The sequence below is a fragment of the Pongo abelii genome, chromosome 4 (assembly GCF_028885655.2).
Source record: "Pongo abelii isolate AG06213 chromosome 4, NHGRI_mPonAbe1-v2.0_pri, whole genome shotgun sequence".
Lineage (NCBI taxonomy): Eukaryota > Metazoa > Chordata > Mammalia > Primates > Hominidae > Pongo > Pongo abelii.
The window spans coordinates 110,294,825-110,320,890 of NC_071989.2; the positions used below are offsets into that span (position 1 = coordinate 110,294,825).

At 37.5% G+C, this 26,066-nt stretch overlaps 1 protein-coding gene across 5 annotated transcripts in view; it reads right to left on the minus strand.

The window, feature by feature from the left end:
* The window catches only part of SLCO6A1 (solute carrier organic anion transporter family member 6A1), a 149,017-nt gene that overhangs the window by 48,527 nt on the left and 74,424 nt on the right, over positions 1-26,066 (minus strand). For all 5 annotated transcript variants that reach the window (XR_008525406.2, XR_008525407.2, XM_009240933.3 and 2 more), the window contains one exon: positions 8,052-8,247. Coding sequence is in view for 3 of the 5 variants with exons in the window: in XM_009240933.3 (XP_009239208.1) it covers positions 8,052-8,247 (196 nt within the window). In the remaining 2 variants the exon portion in view is untranslated. The remainder of the gene's footprint in view (positions 1-8,051; positions 8,248-26,066) is intronic.

A 26,066-nucleotide genomic window follows, 5' to 3' on the forward strand; every position in this document is an offset into this window, starting at 1 on the left:
GATATCTCGGCAGAAACTCTACAAGCCAGAAGAGAGTGGGGGCCAATATTCAACACTCTTAAAGAAAAGAATTTTCAACCCAGAATTTCATATCCAGCCAAACTAAGCTTCATAAGTGAAGGAGAAATAAAATCCTTTACAGACAAGCAAATGCTGAGAGATTTTGTCACCACCAGGCCTGCCCTAAAAGAGCTCCTGAGGGAAGCTCTAAACATGGAAAGGAACAACCGGTACCAGCCACTGCAAAATCATGCCAAATTGCAAAGACTATCGAGGCTAGGAATAAACTGCATCAATTAACGAGCAAAATAACCAGCTAACATCATAATGACAGGATCAAATTCACACATAACAATATTAACTTTAAATGTAAATGGACTAAATGCTCCAATTAAAAGACACAGACTGGCAAATGGGATAAAGAGGCAAGACCCATCAGTGTGCTGTATTCAGGAAACCCATCTCACGTGCAGAGACACACATAGGCTCAACATAAAAGGATGGAGGAAGATCTACCAAGCAAATGGAAAACAAAAAAACGCAGGGGTTGCAATCCTAGTCTCTGATAAAACAGACTTTAAACCAACAAAGATCAAAAGAGACAAAGAAGGCCATTACATAATGGTAAAAGGATCAATTCAACAAGAAGAGCTAACTATCCTAAATATATATGCACCCAATACAGGAGCACTCAGATTCATAAAGAAAGGCCTGAGTGACCTACAAAGAGACTTAGACTCCCACACAATAATAATGGGAGACTTTAACACCCCACTGTCAACATTAGACATATCAACGAGACACAAAATTAACAAAGATACCCAGGAATTGAACTCAGCTCTGCACCAAGCGGATCTAATAGATATCTACAGAACTCTCCACCCCAAATCAACAGAATATACATTTTTTTCAGCACCACACCACACCTATTCCAAAATTGACCACATAGTTGGAAGTAAAGTTCCCCTCAGCAAATGTAAAAGATCAGACATTATAACAAACTGTCTCTCAGACCACAGTGCAATCAAACTAGAACTCAGGATTAAGAAACTCACTCAAAACTGCTCAACTACATGGAAACTGAACAACCTGCTCCTGAATGACTACTGGGTACATAACAAAATGAAGGCAGAAATAAAGATGTTCTTTGAAACCAACAAGAACAAAGACACAACATACCAGAATCTCTGGGACACATTCAAGGCAGTGTGTAGAAGGAAATTTATAGCGCAGCACTAAATGCCCACAAGAGAAAGCAGGAAAGATCCAAAATTGACACCCTAACATCACAATTAAAAGAACTAGAAAAGCAAGAGCAAACACATTCAAAAGCTAGCAGAAGGCAAGAAATAACTAAAATCAGAGCAGAACTGAAGGAAATAGAGACACAAAAAACCCTTCAAAAAATTAATGAATCCAGGAGCTGGTTTTTTAAGAGGATCAACAAAACTGATAGACCACTAGCAAGATTAATAAGGAAGAAAAGAGAGAAGAATCAAATAGATGCAATAAAAAATGATAAAGGGGTTATCACCACCGATCCAACATAATTACAAACTACCATCAGAGAATACTAGAAACACCTCTACGCAAATAAACTAGAAAATCTAGAAGAAATGGATAAATTCCTCAACACATACACCCTCCCAAGACTAAACCAGGAAGAAGTTGAATCTCTGAATAGACCAATAACAGGCTCTGAAATTGTGGCAATAATCAATAGCTTACCAACCAAAAAGAGTCCACAACCAGATGGATTCACAGCCGAATTCTACCAGAGGTACAAGGAGGAACTGGTACCATTCCTTCTGAAACTACTCCAATCAATAGAAAAAGAGGGAATCCTCCCTAACTCATTTAATGAGGCCAGCATCATCCTGATACCAAAGCCGGGCAGAGACACAACCAAAAAAGAGAATTTTAGACCAATATCCTTGATGAACATTGATGCAAAAATCCTCAATAAAATACTGGCAAACCGAATCCAGCAGCACATCAAAAAGCTTATCCACCATGACCAAGTGGGCTTCATCCTTGGGATGCAAGGCTGGTTCAATATATGCAAATCAATAAACGTAATCCAGCATATAAACAGAATCAAAGACAAAAACCACATGATTATCTCAATAGATGCAGAAAAGGCCTTTGACAAAATTCAACAACCCTTCATGCTAAAAACTCTCAATAAATTAGGTATTGATGGTATATATCTCAAAATAATAAGAGCTATCTATGACAAATCCACAGCCAATATCATACTGAATGGGCAAAAACTGGAAGCATTCCCTTTGAAAACTGGCACAAGACAGGGATGCCCTCTCTCACCACTCCTATTCAAAATAGTGTTGGAAGTTCTGGCCGGGGCAATCAGGCAGGAGAAGGAAATAAACGGTATTCAGTTAGGAAAAAAGGAAGTCAGATTGTCCCTTTTTGCAGATGACATGATTGTATATCTAGAAAACCCCATTGTCTCAGCCCAAAATCTCCTTAAGCTGGTAAGCAACTTCAGCAAAGTCTCAGGATACAAAATCAATGTACAAAAGTCACAAGCATTCTTATACACCAATAACAGACAAACAGAGAGCCAAATCATGAGTGAACTCCCATTCACAATTGCTTCAAAGAGAATAAAATACCTAGGAATCCAACTTACAAGGGACGTGAAGGACCTCTTCAAGGACAACTACAAACCACTGCTCAATGAAATAAAAGAGGATACAAACAAATGGAAGAACATTCCATGCTCACGGGTAGGAAGAATCAATATCGTGCAAATGGCCATACTGCCCAAGGTAATTTATAGATTCAATGCCATCCCTATCAAGCTACCAATGACTTTCTTCACAGAATTGGAAAAAACTACTTTAAAGTTCATATGGAACCAAAAAAGAGCCCACATCGCCAAGTCAATCCTAAGCCAAGATAACAAAGCTGGAGGCATCACGCTACCTGACTTCAAACTATACTACAAGGCTACAGTAACCAAAACAGCATGGTACTGGTACCAAAACAGAGATATAGATCAATGGAACAGAACAGAGCCCTCAGAAATAATGCCACATATCTACAACCATCTGATCTTTGACAAACCTGAGAAAAACAAGAAATGGGGAAACAATTCCCTATTTAATAAATGGTGCTGGGAAAACTGGCTGGCCATATGTAGAAAGCTGAAACTGGATCCCTTCCTTACACCTCATACAAAAATTAATTCAAGATGGATTAAAGACTTAAACGTTAGACCTAAAACCATAAAAACCCTAGAAGAAAACCTAGGCATTACCATTCAGGACATAGGCATGGGCAAGGACTTCATGTCTAAAACACCAGAAACAATGGCAACAAAAGCCAAAATTGACAAATGGGATCTAATTAAACTAAAGAGCTTCTGCACAGCAAAAGAAACTACCATCAGAGTGAACAGGCAACCTACAAAATGGGAGAAAATTTTCACAACCTACTCATCTGACAAAGGGCTAATATCCAGAATCTGCAATGAACTCCAACAAATTTACAAGAAAAAAAACAGACAACCCCATCAAAAAGTGGGCGGAGGACATGAACAGACACTTCTCAGAAGAAGACATTTATGTAGCCAAAAAAACACATGAAAAAATGCTCACCATCACTGGCTATCAGAGAAATGCAAATCAAAACCACAATGAGATATCATCTCACACCAGTTAGAATGGCAATCATTAAAGAGTCAGGAAACAATGGGTGCTGCAGAGGATGTGGAGAAATAGGCACTTTTACACTGTTGGTGGGACTGTAAACTAGTTCAACCATTGTGGAAGTCAGTGTGGCGATTCCTCAGGGATCTAGAACTAGAAATACCATTTGACCCAGCCATTCTATTACTGGGTATATACCCAAAGGACTATAAATCATGCTGCTATAAAGACACATGCACACGTATGTTTATTGTGGCACTATTCACAATAGCAAAGACTTGGAACCAACCCAAATGTCCAACAATGATAGACTGGATTAAGGAAATGTAGCACATATACACCATGGAATACTATGCAGCCATAAAAAATGATGTGTTCATGTCTTTGTATGGACATGGATGAAATTGGAAATCATCATTCTCAGTAAACTATCGCAAGAACAAAAAACCAAACACTGCATATTCTCACTCATAGGTGGGAATTGAACAGTGAGAACACATGGACACAGGAAGGGGAACATCACACTCTGGGGACTGTTGTGGGGTGGGGGGAGTGGGGAGGGATAGCTTTAGGAGATATACCTAATGCTAAATGACGAGTTAATGAGTGCAGCACACCAGCATGGCACATGTATACATATGTAACTAACCTGCACGTTGTGCACATGTACCCTAAAACTTAAAGTATAATAATAATAAAATTAAAATATATATATATATTACTACCATTCAATCTAGTACTCTCACTATTGGGTATCTATCGAAAGAAAAATAACATAATATATCAAAAAGATATCTGTATTTATTTATAGCAGCAAGATTCACAATAGCAAAGATATGAAATCATCCTAAATATCCATCAACAGATGATTGAATTTAAAAATGTGATATATAAATATTTATATATACATATATATACACACATTGAATACTATTTAGTCATAAGAAAAAAATGAAATAATGTCTTTTATGGCAACATAGATGAAACAGGAAGTCATTAGCTTAAGTGAAACAAGCCAGACACAGACAGACAAATATCACATGTTCTGTCATAAGTGGGAGCTAAAACTTGTATACCCATAATTGTAGAGAGTGGAATGATAGACCGTGGAGACTCAGAAAGGTAAGGAGATGGGAGGGTGATAGACAATGAGAAATTACTTAATGCATATAATGTATATTATTTGGGTGATAGATACCCTAAAAGCCCTGACTTGACCACTTATCTCACCTATGCCTGTAACAAAATTGCAATCATACCCCACAAATTTATGCAAATAAAAAATATATTAAAAATGTACTGAGATTGGTTTTGCAACCCGGAATATGCTCCAACTGGTAGCCATTACATGCGTGCATGAATAGAATGTGTATTGTTATGTGGGCCATTTCTATAAATGTCAATTAAGACAGTTGGCAGTATGGTTCAAACCAGAATTTTTTGATCTACTTCTGACCACTGATTTTTTTGGTCTACTTTTTCTATTTATTGTTGAGTCTTCTTCTATCCATTATCTGACTATAGCTGTAAATGTCTTCATTTCTCCATGCAGTGTTTTTTTTTTTTTTTGCTCTACATGCAGTTAATACATACTTAGGATTGTTATGTATTCCTGATGAATTGGTAATTTTATCATTATGTAATGATCTTCTTTATTCCTGCTAATATTCTTTGCTCTCAAAACTACTTGATCTGGTATTATACTCCAGCTTTCTTTTGATTGTTGTTAATAAGATACATCTTTTCCCATTCTTTCTGCTTCATATACTACTATCTATATTTGAAATGCTTTTATAAAATACAGCATATATAGTTGGGTCTTCTTTTTTTTTTTCAAAATAAAGATTATCTCCTTTTTAACTGAGATGTTCAGCTATGTACATTTAATGTGATTACTAATATGGTTAGGTTTAAATCTACCCTCTTTTTGTTTCCCATTTGTCCTATCTCTTTTTGTTCACTTTTTCCTTTTTTTCTGCCTAATTTGGGATTAAATATCTATTTTTTAATAATTTCATTTTAACTATGTTGATTTATGTGTTGTGACTCTGTTATTTTAGTGATTGCATCAAGATTTATAGTATACATTTTTAACTTAACACAGTCTACCAACATGTGCTATTATAGCATTTCATGTAAACCCATATTACATATTTTTCTGTTTTAAATAATTATTTTCAAAGAGACAAATAATAATTTTAAAAATGTATATTTATCCACATAGTTAACATTTTTATTGCTCTTCTTTCCTTTATGTTGATTCATATTTACATCTGGTATCATTTATTTCTGACTGAAAGACTTCCTTTAACATTTTATGTAGTGTGGGTCAGGAGTTAAGACCAGCCTGGCCAACATGGTGAACCCTGTCTCTACTAAAAATACAAAAATTAGCTGGGTGTGGTGGAGGTTACATGCCTGTAATCCCAGCTACTAGGAGGCTGAGGTGGGAGAATCACTTGAACCCGGAAGGTGGAGGTTGCAGTGGGCTGAGATTGTGCCACTGCACTCCAGCTTGGGTGACAAGAGCAAAATTCCATCAAAAAAAAAAAAAATTACGTACTTATTTTGTCTAAAATTATTTCTCCTTCATTTTTTTGACAGATATTCTGGCTTGATATAAAATTACAGGTGACTTTGTTTTTAGGACTTTAAAAATATTACTCCACTGTCTTCTTACCTGCATTTGTTTCTGATAAAAATACGCCATTACCCTTATCTCTGGACCTTTATATGTAAAGTATATGTATATGTATAAAGTATATGTATATACATATACTTTTTGCTAATTATTGCTAATTTTAAGATTTGCTTTATATCACTTATTTTGAATAATTTGATTACAATGTGTTATGGTGTAATGTTTTTCATGTTTCTTGTACCAAAGTTTTGCTGAGTTTTTAACATGTTTATAGTTTATTTTTATATGAAATTTGAAAAATTTTGGCCATAATATCTTGAAATATTTTTCTTTCTCCAGATGCCCTCCTTTGGGGACTTCAGTTACACATGCAATGGCCATCTGAAGCTGTTCAATTCATTGACATTTTGTTAATTTTTATTAATTCTATTTTCACTCTGTTTTCTGTTGGTTAATTATTGCTACTGATATGAAGTTCACTTATCATTTATATTTTATAGCTTTGGATCATATTATCTCTCTATGACACAGCTTGTTGGCTGACCACACTAACCCAGTTAAGAGACCAAATTAACTGCTGGCCAGGCCATAGTACTTTAGAAAGGCCTCTGCTCCTAGGTCCTAGCCTTACACAGATGTTAATTGCGAACCAGGATTCACCAGGATTCCTTTACCTAGCACACTCTAAACTCTATCTCCTATCTACAGAGCTTCACAATATGGCTGGAATTCTTCCCTGATTTTCATGGGATTTCTTCTTGATTTTAGCCTCCTAGCTTCATAATACAGCAAATTTCTTGAGTTATAAGCCAGCAGAGTGTTGCATCATTTGTTTACCTCTCTCTTCTCTCTGATACCATGGCCTTTCTATGTACTAATTTTTTTCTCTTTAGACTCATATATCTATTAAAATTCTTGTAATCTTACTAGATGCTTTTGCCCAAACTCGTCACCCAAATTCTCAGCTTGTTGCCAATGTTCAGAATCAGCAAATACCCTCAGGGAAAAAGTGGCTGCAAAAAGTTGCCCCTCCTCTCCATGGTTTGCCTTTTCCCAGGATTTTGGCCTTTAAATTCCTAGTTGCCTAAATAACTCTTTGATTCCTTTAACCAAATCTTTTAAAACTGTATTCAGCTTTTCTAGTTATTCTCAGTGAGAAGACTGATCTGCCATAAGCTAATTCATTGTTGCTGGAAGTAGAAGTCTTAAACTCTTATTTTACTTGTTCAGTCCTTTGCTTTCCAATTCCAGTTTTGTTCTTTAGTATTTAATATCAAACTTTGCCCAGTTCTTCGAATTTTGGCATGTTTAGCTTAAATGAGATATTACCCATGCATACCTTCAGATGAACTTTAGTTTCATTCTTTGATGTCTATAAGAAGGCAGACAACCAATTCAGAAACACAATGTAAGACTGGCTTTGCACAGACAGTTAGTACTGTCTCCTAGTTGCTACCCACTCTAATACAAAACTTTATTTCTAGGTTCCAAACCTCTTCAATGTGTTTTTTCTTCATTACTTTATGAATGCATAAACAGTCATATAAAAAGATACCATTATAATATTTGTGCCTTACTATGAAAGTTTAAACTGTACTTTATATTTCTTTTATGTGTTCGATAATTCCAATAATTATATGAACATATAAGGGTTACTGGATAGATAATTATTAATTGCCTGAGGAATATGCTGTAGGATTTTGGTGTAAAACTCTAATATACAAGACTGCATTTACCCATCATAATCTTCATTGATCCCAGCAAATTGCACTGGATTACAGCGTACAAAAATAATAAACACAAGCAGTATAAGTGATATCACAGATGTAACCATTATAAATCTCATAAGGGCTTTACAAGACGTTTCTAATGTGGAAACAATGACACCTCCCAGAAGCTGGCCAAGTGCACCTCCTGGAATTAAAACAAGTCCTAAAAAAAAGGAGGAGAAAAACACAGTTAAAAATAATCAGCTGACAGTACAGATAATACATACATTGATACAATTTCCTTTGCTCTAAACATATAGCAAACATGTATTTAAACTAAAAGACAACATACATCTAATAGCTGTACATCAAAGCTAAATAGCTTGATGAACCCGAACCTTAATAGAAACAAAAACCTGTCAGTAGGGCTGAAGCCATAGGCCTACTGACTTTAGGGCAGTGATGGTGAAGTTTTGGTCCTTTATAGTAATGTCATCAAGGACAAACCGGGAACTTAGTCCATGCAAAATGGAAGACGAGAGCTGTCTTATTGAGAGCTATTATTAACAAGCTTCCTGGATTTATAACTTATCACAAGAGACAGGATTATACTGACAAAAGTTCATAGAGATTTGTTAACAAGAATTGAACCAAGCCACCCATTAGTTCTACAAACGAACGTTCAATATTAATAATCTCACAACAAAGTGGGACTCTAGAAGAGCCATTAAAAGACACTGTTTTCTATCCAAGAGTAAGGAATTAGAAACAAGTAAGCAAAAGAAAGAGAAAAAGGAGGTGGAGGAGGAGGAGGAGCAGGAGAAATATAGTCAGAAGACAATCAGATGAGATAGCACAGTAAATTCATACATTGATGCAATTCCCTGTAATCCAAATATATAATACTGTTAGATCTAAATATGAATTTAACAAGAAAAACATAGGATTAAAAACAACAAAAAAATCCCATTAACACTAGATTAAATTTATATAAGTGCCTGACGAAGACTTGAAAATAAACAATTTTAGAATGCTTAGAAAGATAAATGATATAAAGAGCTCCAGTCTGCAGCTCCCAGAGAGACCAATGCAGAAGGCGAGTGATTTCGGCATTTCCAACTGAGGTACCCGGTTTATCTCACCGGGACTCATTAGATAGCAGGTGTAGCCCATGGAGGCCGAGCAGAAGCAGGGTAGGGAATCACCTCACCCAAGAAGCAGAAGGGGCTGGGGAACTCTCTCCCTTAGCCAAGGGAAGCTGTGAGGGACTGTACCATGAGGGACGGTGCTATCTGGCCCAGTTACTATGCTTTTCCCATGGTTTTGGCAACCCACAGATAAGGAGATTCCCTCGGGTGCCTACACCACCAGGGCCCTGGGTTTCAAGCACAAAACTGGGCTGCCATTTGGGCAGACAATGGGCTAGCTGCAGGAGTTTTTTTTTTCATACCCCAGTGGCACCTGGAACCCCAGTGAGACAGAACTGTTCACTCCCCTGGAAATGCAGCCGAAGCCAGGGAGCCAAGTGGTCTTGCTCAGCAGGTCCCACTCCCATGGAGCCGAGAAAGCTAAGATCCACTGGCTTGAAATTCTTGCTGCCAACACAGCAGTCTGAAGTCAACCTAAGATGCTTGAGCTTGGTGGGGGAAGGGGCATCTGCCATTACTGAGGCTTGAGTAGGCAGTTTTCCCCTCACAGTATAAACAAAGCCGATGGGAAGTTTGAACTGGTGGAACCCCCCACAGCACGGCAAAGCCAATGTAGCCAGACTGCCTTTCTTGATTCCCCCTCACTGGGCAGGGCATCCTTGAAAGAAAAGCAGCAGCCCCAGTCTAGGGCTTATAGGTAAAACTCCCATCTCCTTGGGACAGAGCACCTGGGGGAAGGGGCGGCTGTGGGTGCAGCTTCAGCAGACTTAAACATTCCTGCCTGCTGCCTCTGAAGAGAGTAGCAGATCTCCCAGCACAGTGCTCGAGCTCTGCTAAGGGAATGACTGCTTCCTCAAGTGGGTCCCTGACTCCCATGCCTCCTGACTGGAAGACACCTCCCAGCAGGGGTCAGCAGACACTTCATACAGGAGAGCTCCAGCTGGCATTTGCCAGGTGTCCATCTGGGACAAAGCTTCCAGAAAAGGAGCAGGCAGCAATCTCTGCTGCTCTGCAGCCTCCGCTGGTGATACCCAGGCAAACAGGGTCTGGAGTGGACCTCCAGCAAACTCCACTAGAACTCCTGTAGAAGAGGAGCCTTACTGTTAGAAGAAAAGCTAACAAACAGAAAGCAATAACATCAACATCCACAAAAAAGATGCCCATGCAAAAACCCCATCCAAAGGTCATCAGCATCAAAGATCAAAGGTAGATAAATCCATAAAGATGAGGAAAAACCAGTGCGAAAAGGCTGAAAATTCCCAAAACCAGAATGCCTCTTCTCCTCCAAAGGATCACAACTCCTCACCAGCAAGGGAACACAAATGGACAAAAAATGAGTTTCACAAATTGACAGAAGTAAGCTTCAGAAGGTAGGTAATAACAAACTCCTCTGAGCTAAAGGAGCATGTTCTAACCCAATGCAAGGAAGCTAAAAACCTTGATAAATGGTTACAGGAGCTGCTAACTAGAATAACCAGTTTAGAAAAGAACATAAATGATCTGATGGAGCTGAAAAACACAGCACGAGAACTTTGTGAAGCACACACAAGTAACAATAGCTGAATTGATCAAGTGGAAGAAAGGATATCAGAGATTAAAGATCAACTTAAGGATGTAAAGCATGAAGACAAGATTAGAGAAAAAGGAATGAACAAAGCCTAAAAGAAATATGGGACTATATGAAAAGACCAAATCTATGATTGATTGGTGTACCTGAAAGTGATGGGGAGAATGGACCCAGGTTGGAAAACACACTGCAGGATATTATCCAGGAGAACTTCCCCAACCTAGCAAGACAGGCCAACATTCAAATTCAGGAAATACAGAGAACACCACTAAGATACTCCATGAGAAGAGCAACCCCAAGACACATAATTGTCAGATTAATCAAGGTTGAAACAAAGCAAAAAATGTTAAGGGCAGCTAGAGAGAAAGGTCAGGTTACCTACTAAGGGAAGCCCATCAGACTAAGAGCAGATCTCTCTGTAGAAATCCTACAAGCCAGAAGATAGTGGGGGCCAATATTCAACATTCTTAAAGAAAGTAATTTTAAACCCAGAATTTCATATCCAGCCAAACTAAGCTTCATAAGTGAAGGAGAAATAAAATTCTTTACAGACAAGCAAATGCTGAAGGGTTTTGTCACCACCAGGACTGCCTTACAAGAGCTCCTGCAGGAAGCACTAAATATGGGAAGGAAAAACTAGTACTAGCCACTGCAAAAACACCAAAATATCATGACCAACAACACTAATGTGCAAAATAACCAGCTATCATCATGATGACAGGATCAAATTCACACATAACAATATTAACTTTAAATGTAAATAGGCTAAATATCCTAATTAACAGACACAGAATGGCAAATTGGAAAAAGAGTCAAGACCCTTCAGTGTGCTGTATTCAGGAGACCCATCTCATGTGCAAAGACACACATAGGCTCAAAATAAAGGGATAGAGGAATATTTGCCAAGCAAATGGAAAGAAGAAAAAAAAGCAGTGGTTGCAATCCTAGTCTCTGATAAAACAGACTTTAAACCAACAAAGATCAAAAAAGCCAAAGAAGGGCATTACACGTTGGTAAAGGGATCAATGCAACAAGAGCTAGCTATCCTAAATATATATGCACCCAATACAAGAGCACCAAGATTCATAAAACAAGTTCTTAGAGACCTACAAAGAGACTTAGACCCCCACACAATAATAGTGGGACACTTCAACACCCCACTGTCAATATTAGACAGATCAACGAGATAGAAAATTAACAAGGATATTCAGGACTTGAACTCAGCTCTGGACCAAGCTGATCTAATAGACAACTACAGAACTCTTCACCCCAAATTAACAGAATATACATTCTTCTCAGTGCCACACAGCACTTATTCTAAAATTGACGACATAACTAGAAGTAAAACACTCCTCAGCAATGCAAAAGAATGAAAATCATAGCAAACAGTCTCTCAGACCAAAGTGCAACCAAATTAGAACTCAGGATTAAGAAACTCACTCAGAACTGCATAACTACATTGAAACTGAACAACCTGCTCCAGAATGACTACTAGGTAAATAACAAAATTAAGGCAGAAATAAATAAGTTCTTTAAAACCAATGAGAACAAAGACAAGGTACCAGAATCTCTGGGACACAGCTAAAGCAGTGTTTAGAGTAAAATTTATAGCACTAAAATGCCCACAGGAGAAAGCAGGAAAGATCTAAAATTGACACCATAACATTGCAATGAAAAGAACTGGAGAAGCAAGAGCAAACAAATTCAAAAGCTAGCAGAAGACAAGACATAACTAAGATCAGAGCAGAACTGAAGGATACAGAGACACAAAAAGCCCTTCAAAAAAATCAATGAATCGAGGAGCTAGTATTTTGAAAAGATTAACAAACTAGATAGACTGCTAGCCAGACTAATAAAAAAGAAAAGAGGGAAGAATCAAATAGACACAATAAAAAATGATAAAAGGATGTCACCACTGATCTCACAATAATACAAACTACATTCAGAGAATACTATAAACACTTCTATGCAAATAAAGTAGAAAATCGAGAATAAGTTGATAAATTCCTGGACACATACACCCTCCCAAGACTAAACCAGGAAGAAGTTGAATCCCTGAGTAGGCCAGTAACAAGTTCTGAAATTGAGGCAGTAATTAGTAGCCTACCAATGAAAAAAAGCCCAGGATCAGATGGATCGACAGCCAAATTCTACAAGAGGTACAAAGAAGAGCTGGTACCATTCCTTCTGAAAGTATTCCAAACAATAGAAAAAGAGGGACTCCTCCTTAGCTCATTTTATGAGGCCAGCATCATCCAGATACCAAAACCTGGCATAGACAAAACAACAAAGAAATTTCAGACTAATATTCCTGATGAACAGTGTTGGGAAAATCCTCAACAAAATGCTGGCAAACCGAATCAAGCAGCACACTAGAAAGCTTATCCACCATAATCAAGTCGCCTTCATCCCTGGGATGCAAGGCTGGTTCAACATACACAAATCAATAAACATAATCCATCACATAAACAGAACCAATAACAAAAACCACATGATTATCTCAATAGATGCAGAAAATCCCTTCGATAAAATTTAACACCCCTTCATGCTAAAAACACTCAATAAACTAGGTATTGATGGAGCATATATCAAAATAATAAGAGCTATTTATGATAAACCCACAGCTAATATCATACTGAATGGGCAAAAGCAGGAAGCATTCCCTTTGAAAACCGGCACAAGACAAGGATGCCCTCTCGCACCACTCCTATGCAACATAGTATTGGAAATTCTGGCCAGGGTGATTAGGCAAGAGAAAGAAATAAAGGTATTCAAATAGGAAGAGAGGAAGTCAAATTATCTCTGTTTGCAGATGACATGATTGTATATTTAGAAAACCCCATAATCTCAGCCAAAAATCTCCTTAAGAGGATAAGGAACTTCGGCAAAGTCTCAGGATACAAAATCAATGTGCAAAAATCACAGGCTTTCCTATACACCATTAGTAGACAGAGTACCAAATCATGAGCGCACTCCCATTCACAATTGCTACAAAGAGAATAAAATACCTAGGAATACAAGGTATTTACAAGGGATGTGAAGAACTTCTTCAAGGAGAACTACAAACCACTGCTCAAGGAAATAAGAGAGGACAGAAACAAATGGTAAAACATTCCATGCTCATGGATAGGAAGAATCAGTATCGTGAAAATGGCCATACTGCCCAAAGTAATTTATAGATTTATGCTATTCCCATCAAACTACCATTGACTTTATTCACAGAATTAGAGAAAACTACTTTAAACTTCATATGGAACCAAAAAGAGCCCATATAGCCAAGACAATCCTAAGCCAAATGAACAAAGCTGGAAGCATCATGGTACCTGACTTCAAAGTATACTACAAGGCTACAGTAACCAAAACAGCATGGTACTGGTACCAAAACAGAGATATAGACCAATGGAACAGAACAGAGCCCTCAGAAATAATGTCGTGTATCTACAATTATCTGATCTTTGACGAACCTGACAAAAACAAGCAATGGGGAAATGATTCCCTATTTTATAAATGGTGCTGGGAAAATTGGCTAGCCATATGCAGAAAACTGAAACTGGACCCCTTCCTTACAGCTTATACAAAAATTAACTCAAGATGGATATAAGACTTAAATGTAAAACCTGAAACCATAAAAACCCTAGAGAAAACCTAGGCAATACCATTCAGGACATAGGCATGGGCAAAGACTTTATAATTAAAACACCAAAAGCAAAGGCAATAAAAGCCAAAATTGACAAATGGAATCTAATTAAACTAATGATCTTCTGCACAGCAAAAGAAACTATCATCAGAGTGAATGGGCAACCTACAGAATGGGAGAAAATTTTTGAAATCTATCCATCTGACAAAGGGCTAATATCCAGAATCTAGAAGGAACTTAAACAAATTTACAAGAAAAAAACAAACAACCCCATCAAAAACTGGGCAAAGGATATGAACAGACACGTCGCAAAAGAAGACAATTATGTGGTCAACAAAGACATGAAAAAAAGCTCATCATCACTGGTTATTAGAGAAATGCAAATCAAAACCACAATGAGATACCATCTCACGCCAGTTAGAAAGGCAATCATTAAAAAGTCAGGAAACAACAGATGTTGGCAAGGCTGTGGAGAAATAGAAACACTTTTACACTCTTGGTGGGAGTGTAAATTAGTTCAACCATTGTGGAAAACAGTGTGGTGCTTCCTCAAGGGTCTAGAACCAGAAATAACTATTTGGCCCAGCAATCCCATTACTGCTTATATATCCAAAGGATTATAAATCATTCTACAATAAAGACACATGCACACGTATGTTTATTGCAGCACTATTTACAATAGCAAAGACTTGGAAGCAACCCAAATGCCCATTCATGATAGACTGAATAAAGAAAATGTGGCACATATACACCATAGAATAGTATGCAGCCATAAAGAAGATTGAGTTCATGTCCTTTGCAGGGACATGGATGAAACTGGAAACCATCATTCTCCACAAACTAACACAGGAACAGGAAACCAAACATCACATATTCTTACTCATAAGTGGGAGTTGAACAATGACATAAAAATGAAAGTGTTCATATAAATAAAGAAGAAAAATAAAAAGAGGAGATGATAAAAAAGTGAATAAAAAATGAATAAGAAACCTGGATATTAAAAAATATAATTCTTAAAAACTCAAATCTCAGGATGACCTTCAGACTAGAGACAATTATAAGCAAATTGATAAGTTGGAAAAGTACACTGCGTTATTTATTTAATACACAGTGTGTATTAAAAAAAGATAAAAGAGTGAGAGAAGAATAACCAAAACAAACAAAAGACAATGAGTACAGGGGAGAAACCTGGCAAATGCTACCTCAGCCAGGTGATCAAAGTCAAATTCAAAAGCAGTCACTCACATGGATAGTATATTCCCTTGATATGATGTTTTGAAAATGATACTTTACCTCTGGGGTCTTCCTTCCAAAAACTATAATCCTAGTCTAATCATGATAAAAATATTAGGCAATTTTCTATAGTGGGACATCTTACAGAACAACTGGCCAGTAGTCCTGAAAACTAGAAGGTCATCAAAAACAAGGAAAGACTGAGAAATTGTCATAGCCAAGAGAACTTCAAAGAGACATGACAACTAAACATAGTGTAGTATCCTGGGACAGAAAAAGGACATTAGGTAAAAATTGAAAAAAATCTGCACAAACTATTGACTTTAGTTAGTAATATTGTATTAATTTTGGTTCATTAATTATGACAAATCTACCATGCTAACATAAGATGTTTATAAAAGGGGAAACTGGGTGTACAGTATATGGAAACCCTCTCTTTCTCTCTGTGTATATCTATATATGTTTTGAGATGGAGTCTTGCTCTGTCACTAGGTTGGAGTGCGGTGGCACAGTATTGGCTCACTGTAACCTCTGCCTCCTGGGTTCTAGCTATTCTTCTGCCTTAGCCTCCCAAGTAGCTGGGATTACAGGTGTGCACCACTGTACCACCATACTAATTTTTGTATTTTTAGTAGAAACCAGGTTTCACCTTGTTGGCCAAGCTGGTCTTGAACTCCTGACAAGTGATCCACCCACCTCAGCCTCCCAAAGTGCTGAGATTACAGGCATGAACCACCATACCTGGCCAGAAACTCTCAATATTATCTTCTATCTTCAAGATTTTTCTGTAAATCTAAAACTGTTCAAAAAATAGTTCTTGAAGAAAAGATAATAAAAATAAATAAGAAGCTCCACAAAAAGGCTTCTAGCAGTTGTGAAAAAACAATACAAGTAATACCAGAAAAACAATGTTTGAAAAATTACAGCTGAGGATGAAAAATTTACGTAATTAATGAAATATTAGCCCTGGAAATAAATGTACACTCCAACTACTGAGAAGTAACAAAAAAGTCACCCTTACAGATAACAAGGTAGGAAATCTTCATAACATCAAGAATAAAGAAAAAAAATTGTATAAGCTGCTAGAGGACATATTACTTTTATTTTACGTTCAGGGATACATATGCAGGTTAGTTATATAGGTAAACTTGTGTCACAAAGGTTTGTTATACAAATTATCTCATTATCCAGGTAAAAAGCTTAGTACCCAATAGTTATTTTTTCTGATCCTCTCCATCCTACCACCCTCCACCCTCAGGTAGGCTCCAGTGTCTGTTGTTCTCCTCTTTGCATCTATAGGTTCTTATTTAGCTTCCATGTCTTTGCTATTGTGAATAGTGCTGCGATGAACATATGCATGCATGTGTCTTTATGATAGAAAAATTTATATTCCTTTGGGTATATATCCAGTAATGAGATTGCTGCATCAAATGGTAGCTTTGCCTTTAGCTCTTTGAGGAATCACCACACTGCTTTCCATAATGGCTGAACTAATTTACACTCCCACCAACAGTGTATAAGCATTCCCTTTTCTCTGCAACCTCGCCAGCACTTGTTATTTTTTGACTTTTTAGTAATAGCCATTCTGAATGGTGTGAGATGGTATCTCGTAGTTTTGATTTGCATTTCTCTAATGATAAGTGATACTGAGGTGTTTTCATATGACTTTTGGCCACATGTCTTCTTTTGAGAGGTGTCTGTTTATGTCCTATGCCCACTTTATTATGGTGCTTTCTTTTTCTTCTAAGTTTAAGCTCCTTATAAATGCTGGATTTTAGACCTTTGTCAGATGCTTACCTTGGAAATATTTTCTCCCATTCTGTAGATTGTCTAGTCTATTCTGTTGATAGTTTCTTTTGCTGTGCAGAAGCTTTTAAGTTTAATTAGATCCCATTTGTAAATTGTTACTTTTGTTGCAATGGCTTTTGGAGTCTATGTCCTAAAATCTCTGCCAGTTCCTGTGTGCAGAATGGTATTCCCTAGGTTTTCTTCTACGGTTTTTATAGTTTTAGGTTTTACATTTAAGTCTTTAATCCATCTCAAGTTGATTTTTGTATATGGTATAAAGAGAGAGTCCAGTTTCAACCTTCTGCATATGGCTTGCCAGTTATACCAGCACCATTTACTGAATAGGAAGTCCTTTCCTCATTGCTTGTTTTACTCAGGTTTGTTGAAGATCAGATGGTTGTAGGTGTGTGGCCTTACTTCTGGGCTGTCTATTCTGTTCCATTGGTCTATGTGTCTGTTTTTGTACCAGTATGATGCTGTTTTGGTTACTGTAGCCCTGTAGTATAGTCTGAAGTTGGGTAGTGTGATGCCTCCAGCTTTGTTCTTTTTGCTTAGGATTGTCTTGGCTATTAGAGCGCTTTTTTGGATCCATATGAATTTTAAAATAGTTTTTATCTAGTTCTGTGAAGAATTGCATTGGTAGTTTAATAGGAATAGCACTGAATCTGTAAACTGTTTTGGGCAGTGTGGCCATTTTAACAATATTGATTCTTCCTATTCATAAGCATGGAGTGTTTTCCCATTTGTTTGTGTCATCTCTTATTTCTTTGAGCAGTGTTTTGTAATTTATTGTAAAGATCTGTAAATTCCCTGGTTAGCTGCATTCCTAGGTATTTAAGTCTTTTTGTGGAAACCGTGAATAGAATTGCATTTCTAATTTGGCTCTCAGCTGGCTGTTGTTGGTGTATAGAAATATTATTGATATTTGTACGTTGATTTTGTATCCAGAAACTTTGCTGATGGCTGTTTATCAGCTTAAGAAGCTTTTGGGCCAAGACTATGGAGTTTTCTAGATATAGAATCATGTTGTTTGCAAACAGGGACAGTTTGGCTTCCTCTCTTTTTATGTGGATGCCCTTCATTTCTTTCTCTTGCCTGATTGTTCTGGCCTGGACTTCTAATATTATGTTGAATAGGAATGGTGAGAGGGGGCATCCTTGTTCTGGTTTTCAAGGGGAATGCTTCCAGCTTTTCCCCATTCGGTATAATGTTGGCTGTGGGTTTGTCATAGATGGCTCTTATTATTTTTAGGTATGTTCCTTCAATACCTAGTTTGTTGAGAGTTTTTAACATGAAGGGATGTTGAATTTTATTGAAAGTCATTTCTTCATCTATTCAGATGATCATGTGGTTTTGACTTTAGTTCTATTTATGTGATACATCATGTTTATTGATGTGTGTATGTTTAACCAACCTTGCATTACAGGGATAAAACCTACTTGATCATGGTGGATTAGCTTTTGATGTACTGCTGGATTCATTTGCTCGTATGTATTGGAAGATTTTTGCATATATGTTCATCAAGGATATTGGCCTGAATTTTTGTTTTTTTGTTGGTCTCTTCCAGGTTTTGGTATCAGGATGATTCTGGCCTCATAGAATGAAATGGGGAGGAGTCTCCCCTCCTCAATTTGTTGGAATAGTTTTAGTAGTAATGATACCAGCTCTTCTTTGTACATTTGGTAGAGTTTGACTGTGAATCCATCTAATCCTGGGCTTTTTTTGGTTTGTAGGCTATTTATTGCTATTTCAGTTTTAGAGCTCATTATTAGTCTGTTCAGGAATTTAATTTCTTCCTAGTTCAGTCTTCAGGGGCTTTATGTGTCCAGGAATTTATTCCTTTTTTCTAGATTTTCTAGTTCATGTTTGTAAAGGTGCTCATAATAGTCTCTGATTGTTATTTGTGTTTCTGTGGGGTCAGTGGTAATATCCTCCTTGTCATTTCTAATTGTGTTTATTTGGATCTTCTCTCTTTTCTTCTTTATTAGTCTAGGTAACAGTCTATCTATCTTATTAATTTTTCAAAAAACCAACTCTTGGATTCATTGTTCCTTTGAATGTTTTTTTGTGTCTCCATCTCCTTCAGTTCAGCTCTGATTTTGGTTATTTCTTTTCTTCTTCTAGCTTTAGAATTGGTTTGCTGTTGCTTCTCTAGTTCTTTTTGTTGTGATGTTAGTTTTTAAATTGAGGTTTTTCTAACTTTTTGATGTGAGCATGTGGTGCTATACATTTCCCTCTTCATACTGCCTTAGCTGTATCCCAGAGATTCTGGTGTTTTGTATCTCTGTTCTCATTCTGCCTTAATTTCATTACTTACCCAAAAGTCATTCAGGGTGAGTCATTTAATTTCCACTTAATTGTATGGTTCTGAGCAATTTAATTAGTCTTGATTTCTATTTTTATTGTGCTGCAGTCCAAGAGAGTGGTTGGTATGATTTCAGTTCTTTTACATTTTCTGAGGATTGTTTTACATCTGATTTTGTGGTTGATTTTAGAGTATGTGCCATGTGGCAATGAGAAGAATGTATATTCTGTTGTTTTGTTGGTGAAGAGGTCTGTTGATGCCTCTCAGGTCTATTTGGTCTAGAACTGAGTTCAGGTCCTGAACATCTTTGTTAATTTTCTGCCTTGATAACCTTTCTAACACTGTCAGTGAGGTGTTGAAGTCTTCCACTATTATTTGGTGGGAGTCTAAGGCTCTTTGAAGGTCTCTAAGAATTTAATTTATAAATCTGGTTGTTTCTGTGTTGAATGCAGATATATTTAGGATAGTTAGGTCTTCTTGTTGAATTGAACCTTTCACCATTATGTAAAGCCCCTCTTTGTTTTTTACAATATTTGTTTATTTAAAGTCTGAAATTAGAATTGCAACCCCTTCTTTTTTCATTCATTTTCCCCTTCAGTTTCCACTCACTTGGTAGATTTTTCTTCATCTATTTTTGAGTCTATTGATGTCATTATACGTGAGACACATTTCTTGAAGACAGCATATCATTGGGTCTTGCTTCTCTATTCAGCTTGGCACTCTGTCTTTTCATTGGGGCATTTAACCCATTTACATTCAAGGTTACTATTGCTATATGTGGATTTGATCCTGTCATCATGTTGTCAGCTGTTTGTTATGCTGACTTGTTTGTGTGATTGCTTTATAGTGTCAATGGTTTACATACTTGAGTGAATTTTTGTAGTGGCGTGTAATGGTCTTTCCTTTCCATATTTTGTGCTCCTTTCAGGAGCTCTTGTAAGGCAGGTCTGGTGGTAAAAAGTACCCTCGTAATTTTCTTGTTTGAAAATGATTTTATTTCTACTTCACTTATGAAGCTTAGTTTGGCTGGCTATGAATTTCTTGATTGGAATTTCTTTTCTTTTAGAATGTTGAATATAGGCTCCCAGTCTCTTCTGGCTTGTAGGGTTTCTGCTGAGAAGTCTGCTGTTTCTGCTAAGAGGTCTAGCTTGTAGGGTTTCTGCTGATAGGTCTGCTAATAAGCTTTCCTTTGTAGGTGACCTGTCTTTTCTCTCTAGCTGCCTTTGACATTGTTTTTTCATTTTGAAGTTGGAGAATCCGATGATTGTGTCTTAGGGATGATGTTTTTGTGAAGCACTTTGTGAGGGTTCCCTGCATTTTCTAAATTTGAATGTTGGCCTCTCTACATAGGTTGTGAAAGTTCTCATAGATGATATCCTGAAATATGTTTTCTAAGTTGCTTCCATCCTCCCTATCTCTTTCAGGGATGATAGTGAATTGTAGATTTGGTCTCTTTACATAATTGCATATTTTTGTTCATTTTGTTTGTTCCTTTTTATTCTTTTCTCTTTAATGTTTTCTTTCTGTCTTGTTTCAGAAATCCAGTCTTCAAGCTGTGAGATTATTTCTTCAGCTTGATCTATCCTACTGTTAATACTTGTGATTGCAATATGAAATTCTCATAGTGTGTTTTTATCTCTATCAAGTCAGTTATGTTCTTTTCTATACTAGCTACTTTATCTTCCAGATCCTGTATACTTCGTGATTCCTAGCTTCCTTAGAATGAGTTTCAACGTTCCCCTGAATCTTGATTTTTGTTCCTATCCATATTCTGAATTCTATTTCAGTCATTTCAGCCATCTAAGGCTGGTTAAGGACCTTTGCTGGAGAACTAGTGAGGTTGTTTGAAGGAAAGAAGACCTTATGACCTTTTAAGTTGTCAGAGTTCTTGTGCTGCTTCTTTTTTATCTTTGTGGGCTGATGCTCCTTTAATCCTTGAAGTTCCTGTCCTTTGGATTTTTTTTCTTTTATCCTATTTGATGACCTTGAGGGTTTGCTTGTGGTATAAGGTGGGTTCATTCAACTGGCTTTGTTTCTGGAAGATTTTAGAAGGCAAAGCCTCAGCTCAGGACTCCTGGACTGTGTGGCCTAACTCCTGGGGACCAGTATTGGGCACTGGCTTTGTTCTCTGGCTCCTCAAGGTAGAAACATGCTGTGCTGGAGGGGTCAAGGTGCTCCCGGACTGCTTGTCACAACACTCCAATGGATGGTGGCAGCCAAAGCACTTTGTAGGGCAGTGGCAATGAGATCCATCCTGTTTTCACATACCAGCAACAGCAGCAGTGGCAGCATGGCAAAGTGCATGCTTTTTGGCTGTGGCAGGGTGCTGGCAGGTACTGGGGTGCTGGCCTCCATGGGGGAGCTAGTGAAGTTTTTTGAAGGAAAGAAGACATTCCAGCTTTTTGAGTTGTCATAGTTCTTGTGTTCTTTGAAGGATACAATATTTAAAATTATTATTGTTGCACAAGCTTCTCTTTTGGTTAGCATTTGCATCTTTTGTCTATCCTTTCACTTTCAACCTTTTCATGTCCCCATATTTAAGGAGTGCCTCTTGTTAGTAACATATATTGAAATTTTTTCCCAATCTGACATTCTTTAGACTATTTATATTTAACATAACTACTAATATATTTATTGGGTGAAAACTTTCTGTATATCCTGCAAGCAGAAGCACTGACTGCTCTTTGTTCTCAACTATCTTTTCAAGGATATTTATATGATGAGTAGCCTTGGATAATAAGGATAGTATTTCCATGTAGAGCACAGGACAACTTTGCTTAGAATTTTGGAAGACAGAGAGAGTGTCCCCTCTGGACACTCTCTATCAAGTATAATGCCTCCCTCTGGAGCCAAAGACAAGCATAATTACTGCCCACTATAAAAGACCTGGGTTCCCTAACCTCAAGATTTCTTTCATGTAATGCAACTCATTGTGTGTACAGATGTCACCTGGCCTCCTTTCACATCACCCTTTGGAAATTGGAGCTCAGAAACCTAGCAGGAACTCTCATTATTGCTATTGCTGTGAGTCATAAACTTTATTTCATCTCTGACCAAGAAGTTTGGTGTCTTCTTCCAGCACACATGAAACTAAGTTAGGTTAACTTGTTAGCTTACAGATAGGATGAAATTCAAACCCATTACAGATCTGAGCACTCTGGGCAACAATGATGGGATGCTAACAGAGATGTGGCTTTCTGTAGCTGCAAGCTGAAGTAGGTTTAAAGATAGCTCCATAGAAAGTACCATAGGTCTTATCAACTCTTCTCTAGGCAAGAAAACTTCCTTGTCAATCTGGCCATCAGCTTCAGGACTGCCCCACTGTAAAAACTATTACTATTTTTTTTTCTTATTAGACAGAAGATTCCTTCTGCTTTCAAGTTACAGATAACAGTTCCAGCAATGTGCAATTACCCTGAGTGTAAAAAGAAAAAAAATTATAGCCACTATGAGCAGAGACCAGGTGAATTATCAGAATTTTAGCTCATTTTCTTGGGACATGACAAAGTGCAGTACATAATTTCTTGTTTAAACAAAATAGCCAGTAGCTGGGTTGACTGGAGGTCCAGCTCCTCTTCCAGTCTATCATGCCAATCTCGGATCCATTTTAAGACAATAAAAGACCTCAGAGTTTTTTGTAGTGTGTCCTGACTGCTATAAAGTAGCTTTGCTGTGGCCCTCTTAGGAAGATTTTCCTAAGACAAATAAAATTCCTGTGTGAAATCATAGATGAGGCATTGAATAGATTTTGAACTCTCATCGTTCCTGAAAAGAATGTGAAGTAAGCTTGTGGGTGGTACTCTGGACAATTTCAATGCACGTTTGTTGTAGCCTCAATATACTGATGCTGTAGCTTCAATTTCTAAATGTATAATTGGTATTTATATTTTATAATATTATTCTATAAATGCTGTTAAACTCCAGAAGTGATAATGGAACACATGAATTACTACCCAACATGCCTCCCTGTTTCCTCTCACAGGGTCTAACGAAAACAATGTAGAATCCAAGAAGGAGAAAGGAAAGTCCTAGCTTTGAGTATATAATTTAGCAGGGGTAGTAAGAAATGCAGTATTTCCATTCAACACACATCATGGCCGGTGTAAAAGGTTATCAGGACCAGGTGTGGTGGCTCACGCCTGTAATCCCAGCACTTTGGGAGGCCAAGGCGGGCAGATCACCTGAGGTCGGGAGTTCGAGACCTACCTGAGCAACATGGAGAAACCCCGTCTCTACTAAAAAAATACAAAATTAGCTGGGCGTGGTGGTGCATGCCTGTAATCCCAGCTACTCAGAAGGCTGAGGCAGAAGAATCGCTTGAACCTGGGAGGTGGAGGTTGTGGTAAGCCTAGATTACATCATTGCACCCCAGCCTGGGCAACAAGAGTGAAACTCCATCTCAAAAAAAAAAAAGAAAAAAAAAGTTATCAGGAGCTGAAGCTGGAGGTTTATAGTGGATTGATTATTGCTGCATTTGGTTATTGCTCTTATAACCCTGGCTGTTCCAGACATTGTGATGTAACCAAATCTACTACACAGACTGATTACATTTAATATACTGTATTGGACTTTGCCAAGACATTCTTTTGTATCCCATTGGCACCCAAGGACAAAGACTAATTCTCATTCATGCTTAAAAACCACAAATATACCTTTACAGTAAGAATACTGTAATATTCTTTAGTTATTCCTCAGGAGTACCTGAAGCTCTGCCATTGGCTACAAGAAGGTGCATAAGAATTTAGTGTGATTCCCATTACCTTCTGATGCCTAAACCTTTCACTGATAGATGATATGCAGTTGGCTAGAGGCTCTCAAGCCTCAGACTCAATGGCTCTAACTTTGGTATCATCACACCTTCACCTGCAAGGGTAACTGATAAATCCCAACAAAACCCAAAGACTGCACATCAAGTTTCTGGGGGACTATGCAAATGGATTCACAATGCTCAATTACTCTGGAAGTCAAGCAAAAAAGTGTCTCATTTCCCTCCAACCAAAAGGGAGCCTAATGTCACTTTGGACTCTGGGTATCAGAGATGGTAGATGTCTGTCTTGGACATTCTTTTATAACAGCTAACTTACAGGGAGTGTGATTCGCAAATCTACATTGAAGCTGATAAGCAAGCTGTGGCATACTCTCTTCTTTGAGTTGCTAGAAATTTAATGATCCCCATGAGCTACAAATCTCCATCACTGATAATTCTGTGGACTGCAGCCTCTAGATAAAAGATATAGGCTCCATTCAGAAACACCTGTTGTTGTATAACACTCATTGACTCCCTTAAACAGCTACCATTTGAAAAGCAACTACTAGCTTACTACTGCCATCTTGTCAAAACCGAAGTCCTAACTTACAGCAATCTTTTGACGTTGTGAACTTATATTCTCATTTTGGGATGAATTAAACCAGCCTCATAACTATTGGACAAGCCTTATTTGTCAAATGGAAATGATAGATTCAAGAACATAGGGGTGGTCATAAAAGATCATCAAGTGTTTATATCACCACCAGCAGATCACATAGCTCTTCGAAGATTAGAAATTTCTCTAAAATGAAGTTATGCTCAGTTACTCAAGGGAGCTTCCTGGCAAGATTAGTGGTATGCTATTCATACACAGCCTTACTGAAGCCATCTTTATGATGAGAGTAATACATTAGAAACTATAGGGCAAAATTTGTCTGTGACTTTACTTGAAATAATCAATGACACCACCTCATTCCTGGAAAGCACTCTGGTCAGCCTCACTTACTGATCAACATTATTAAGATGATAAAATTACCCCAAATTTCATTCTTGCCAAGGTAGAATTTGCAATTGCTAATGTATTCTGTTATACTTTGATATCTCAGGCTAAGTGGAAAGGTCAGTAGAGAAACTTAAGGAGAAAGCCACCTGATTTTCTAAGATAGACCTTGATGGCTTAAGGATTTGTTCAGCTGGCTAGATCCAGGACCTTGAGGGGATGGTTAAAGTCAATACTGCGTGTAGCCTTGCCCTGGTTCTTGGAATCCATTGATAATAGCCTTAATTAAATATAATAAGAAATAAATGGAATGAATTTACTCCTCAAGTTCTGCTGATTTGATTAATCAGAGTGCCTCAAACCCGGTGTGCTCACGAAAAAATTTGTCATTATGGCCCTTGAAAGCTGATCTATTTTGACTTTTTGGACAATTTGCAGTCAGACAAGCCTTTTATAAAAAAATGTACTCTATAAAAGGTTTAAATTTATACTCAGGATTTCTGCACATTTTATTTGCTTTCTATTTTGCCCACATGCTTTTTGTTTTCTGTCGTTCCTTTCTTTTTTTAATTAATTAAATGTTTCCTATTAATATAGTCTCTTACTACTACTACTTT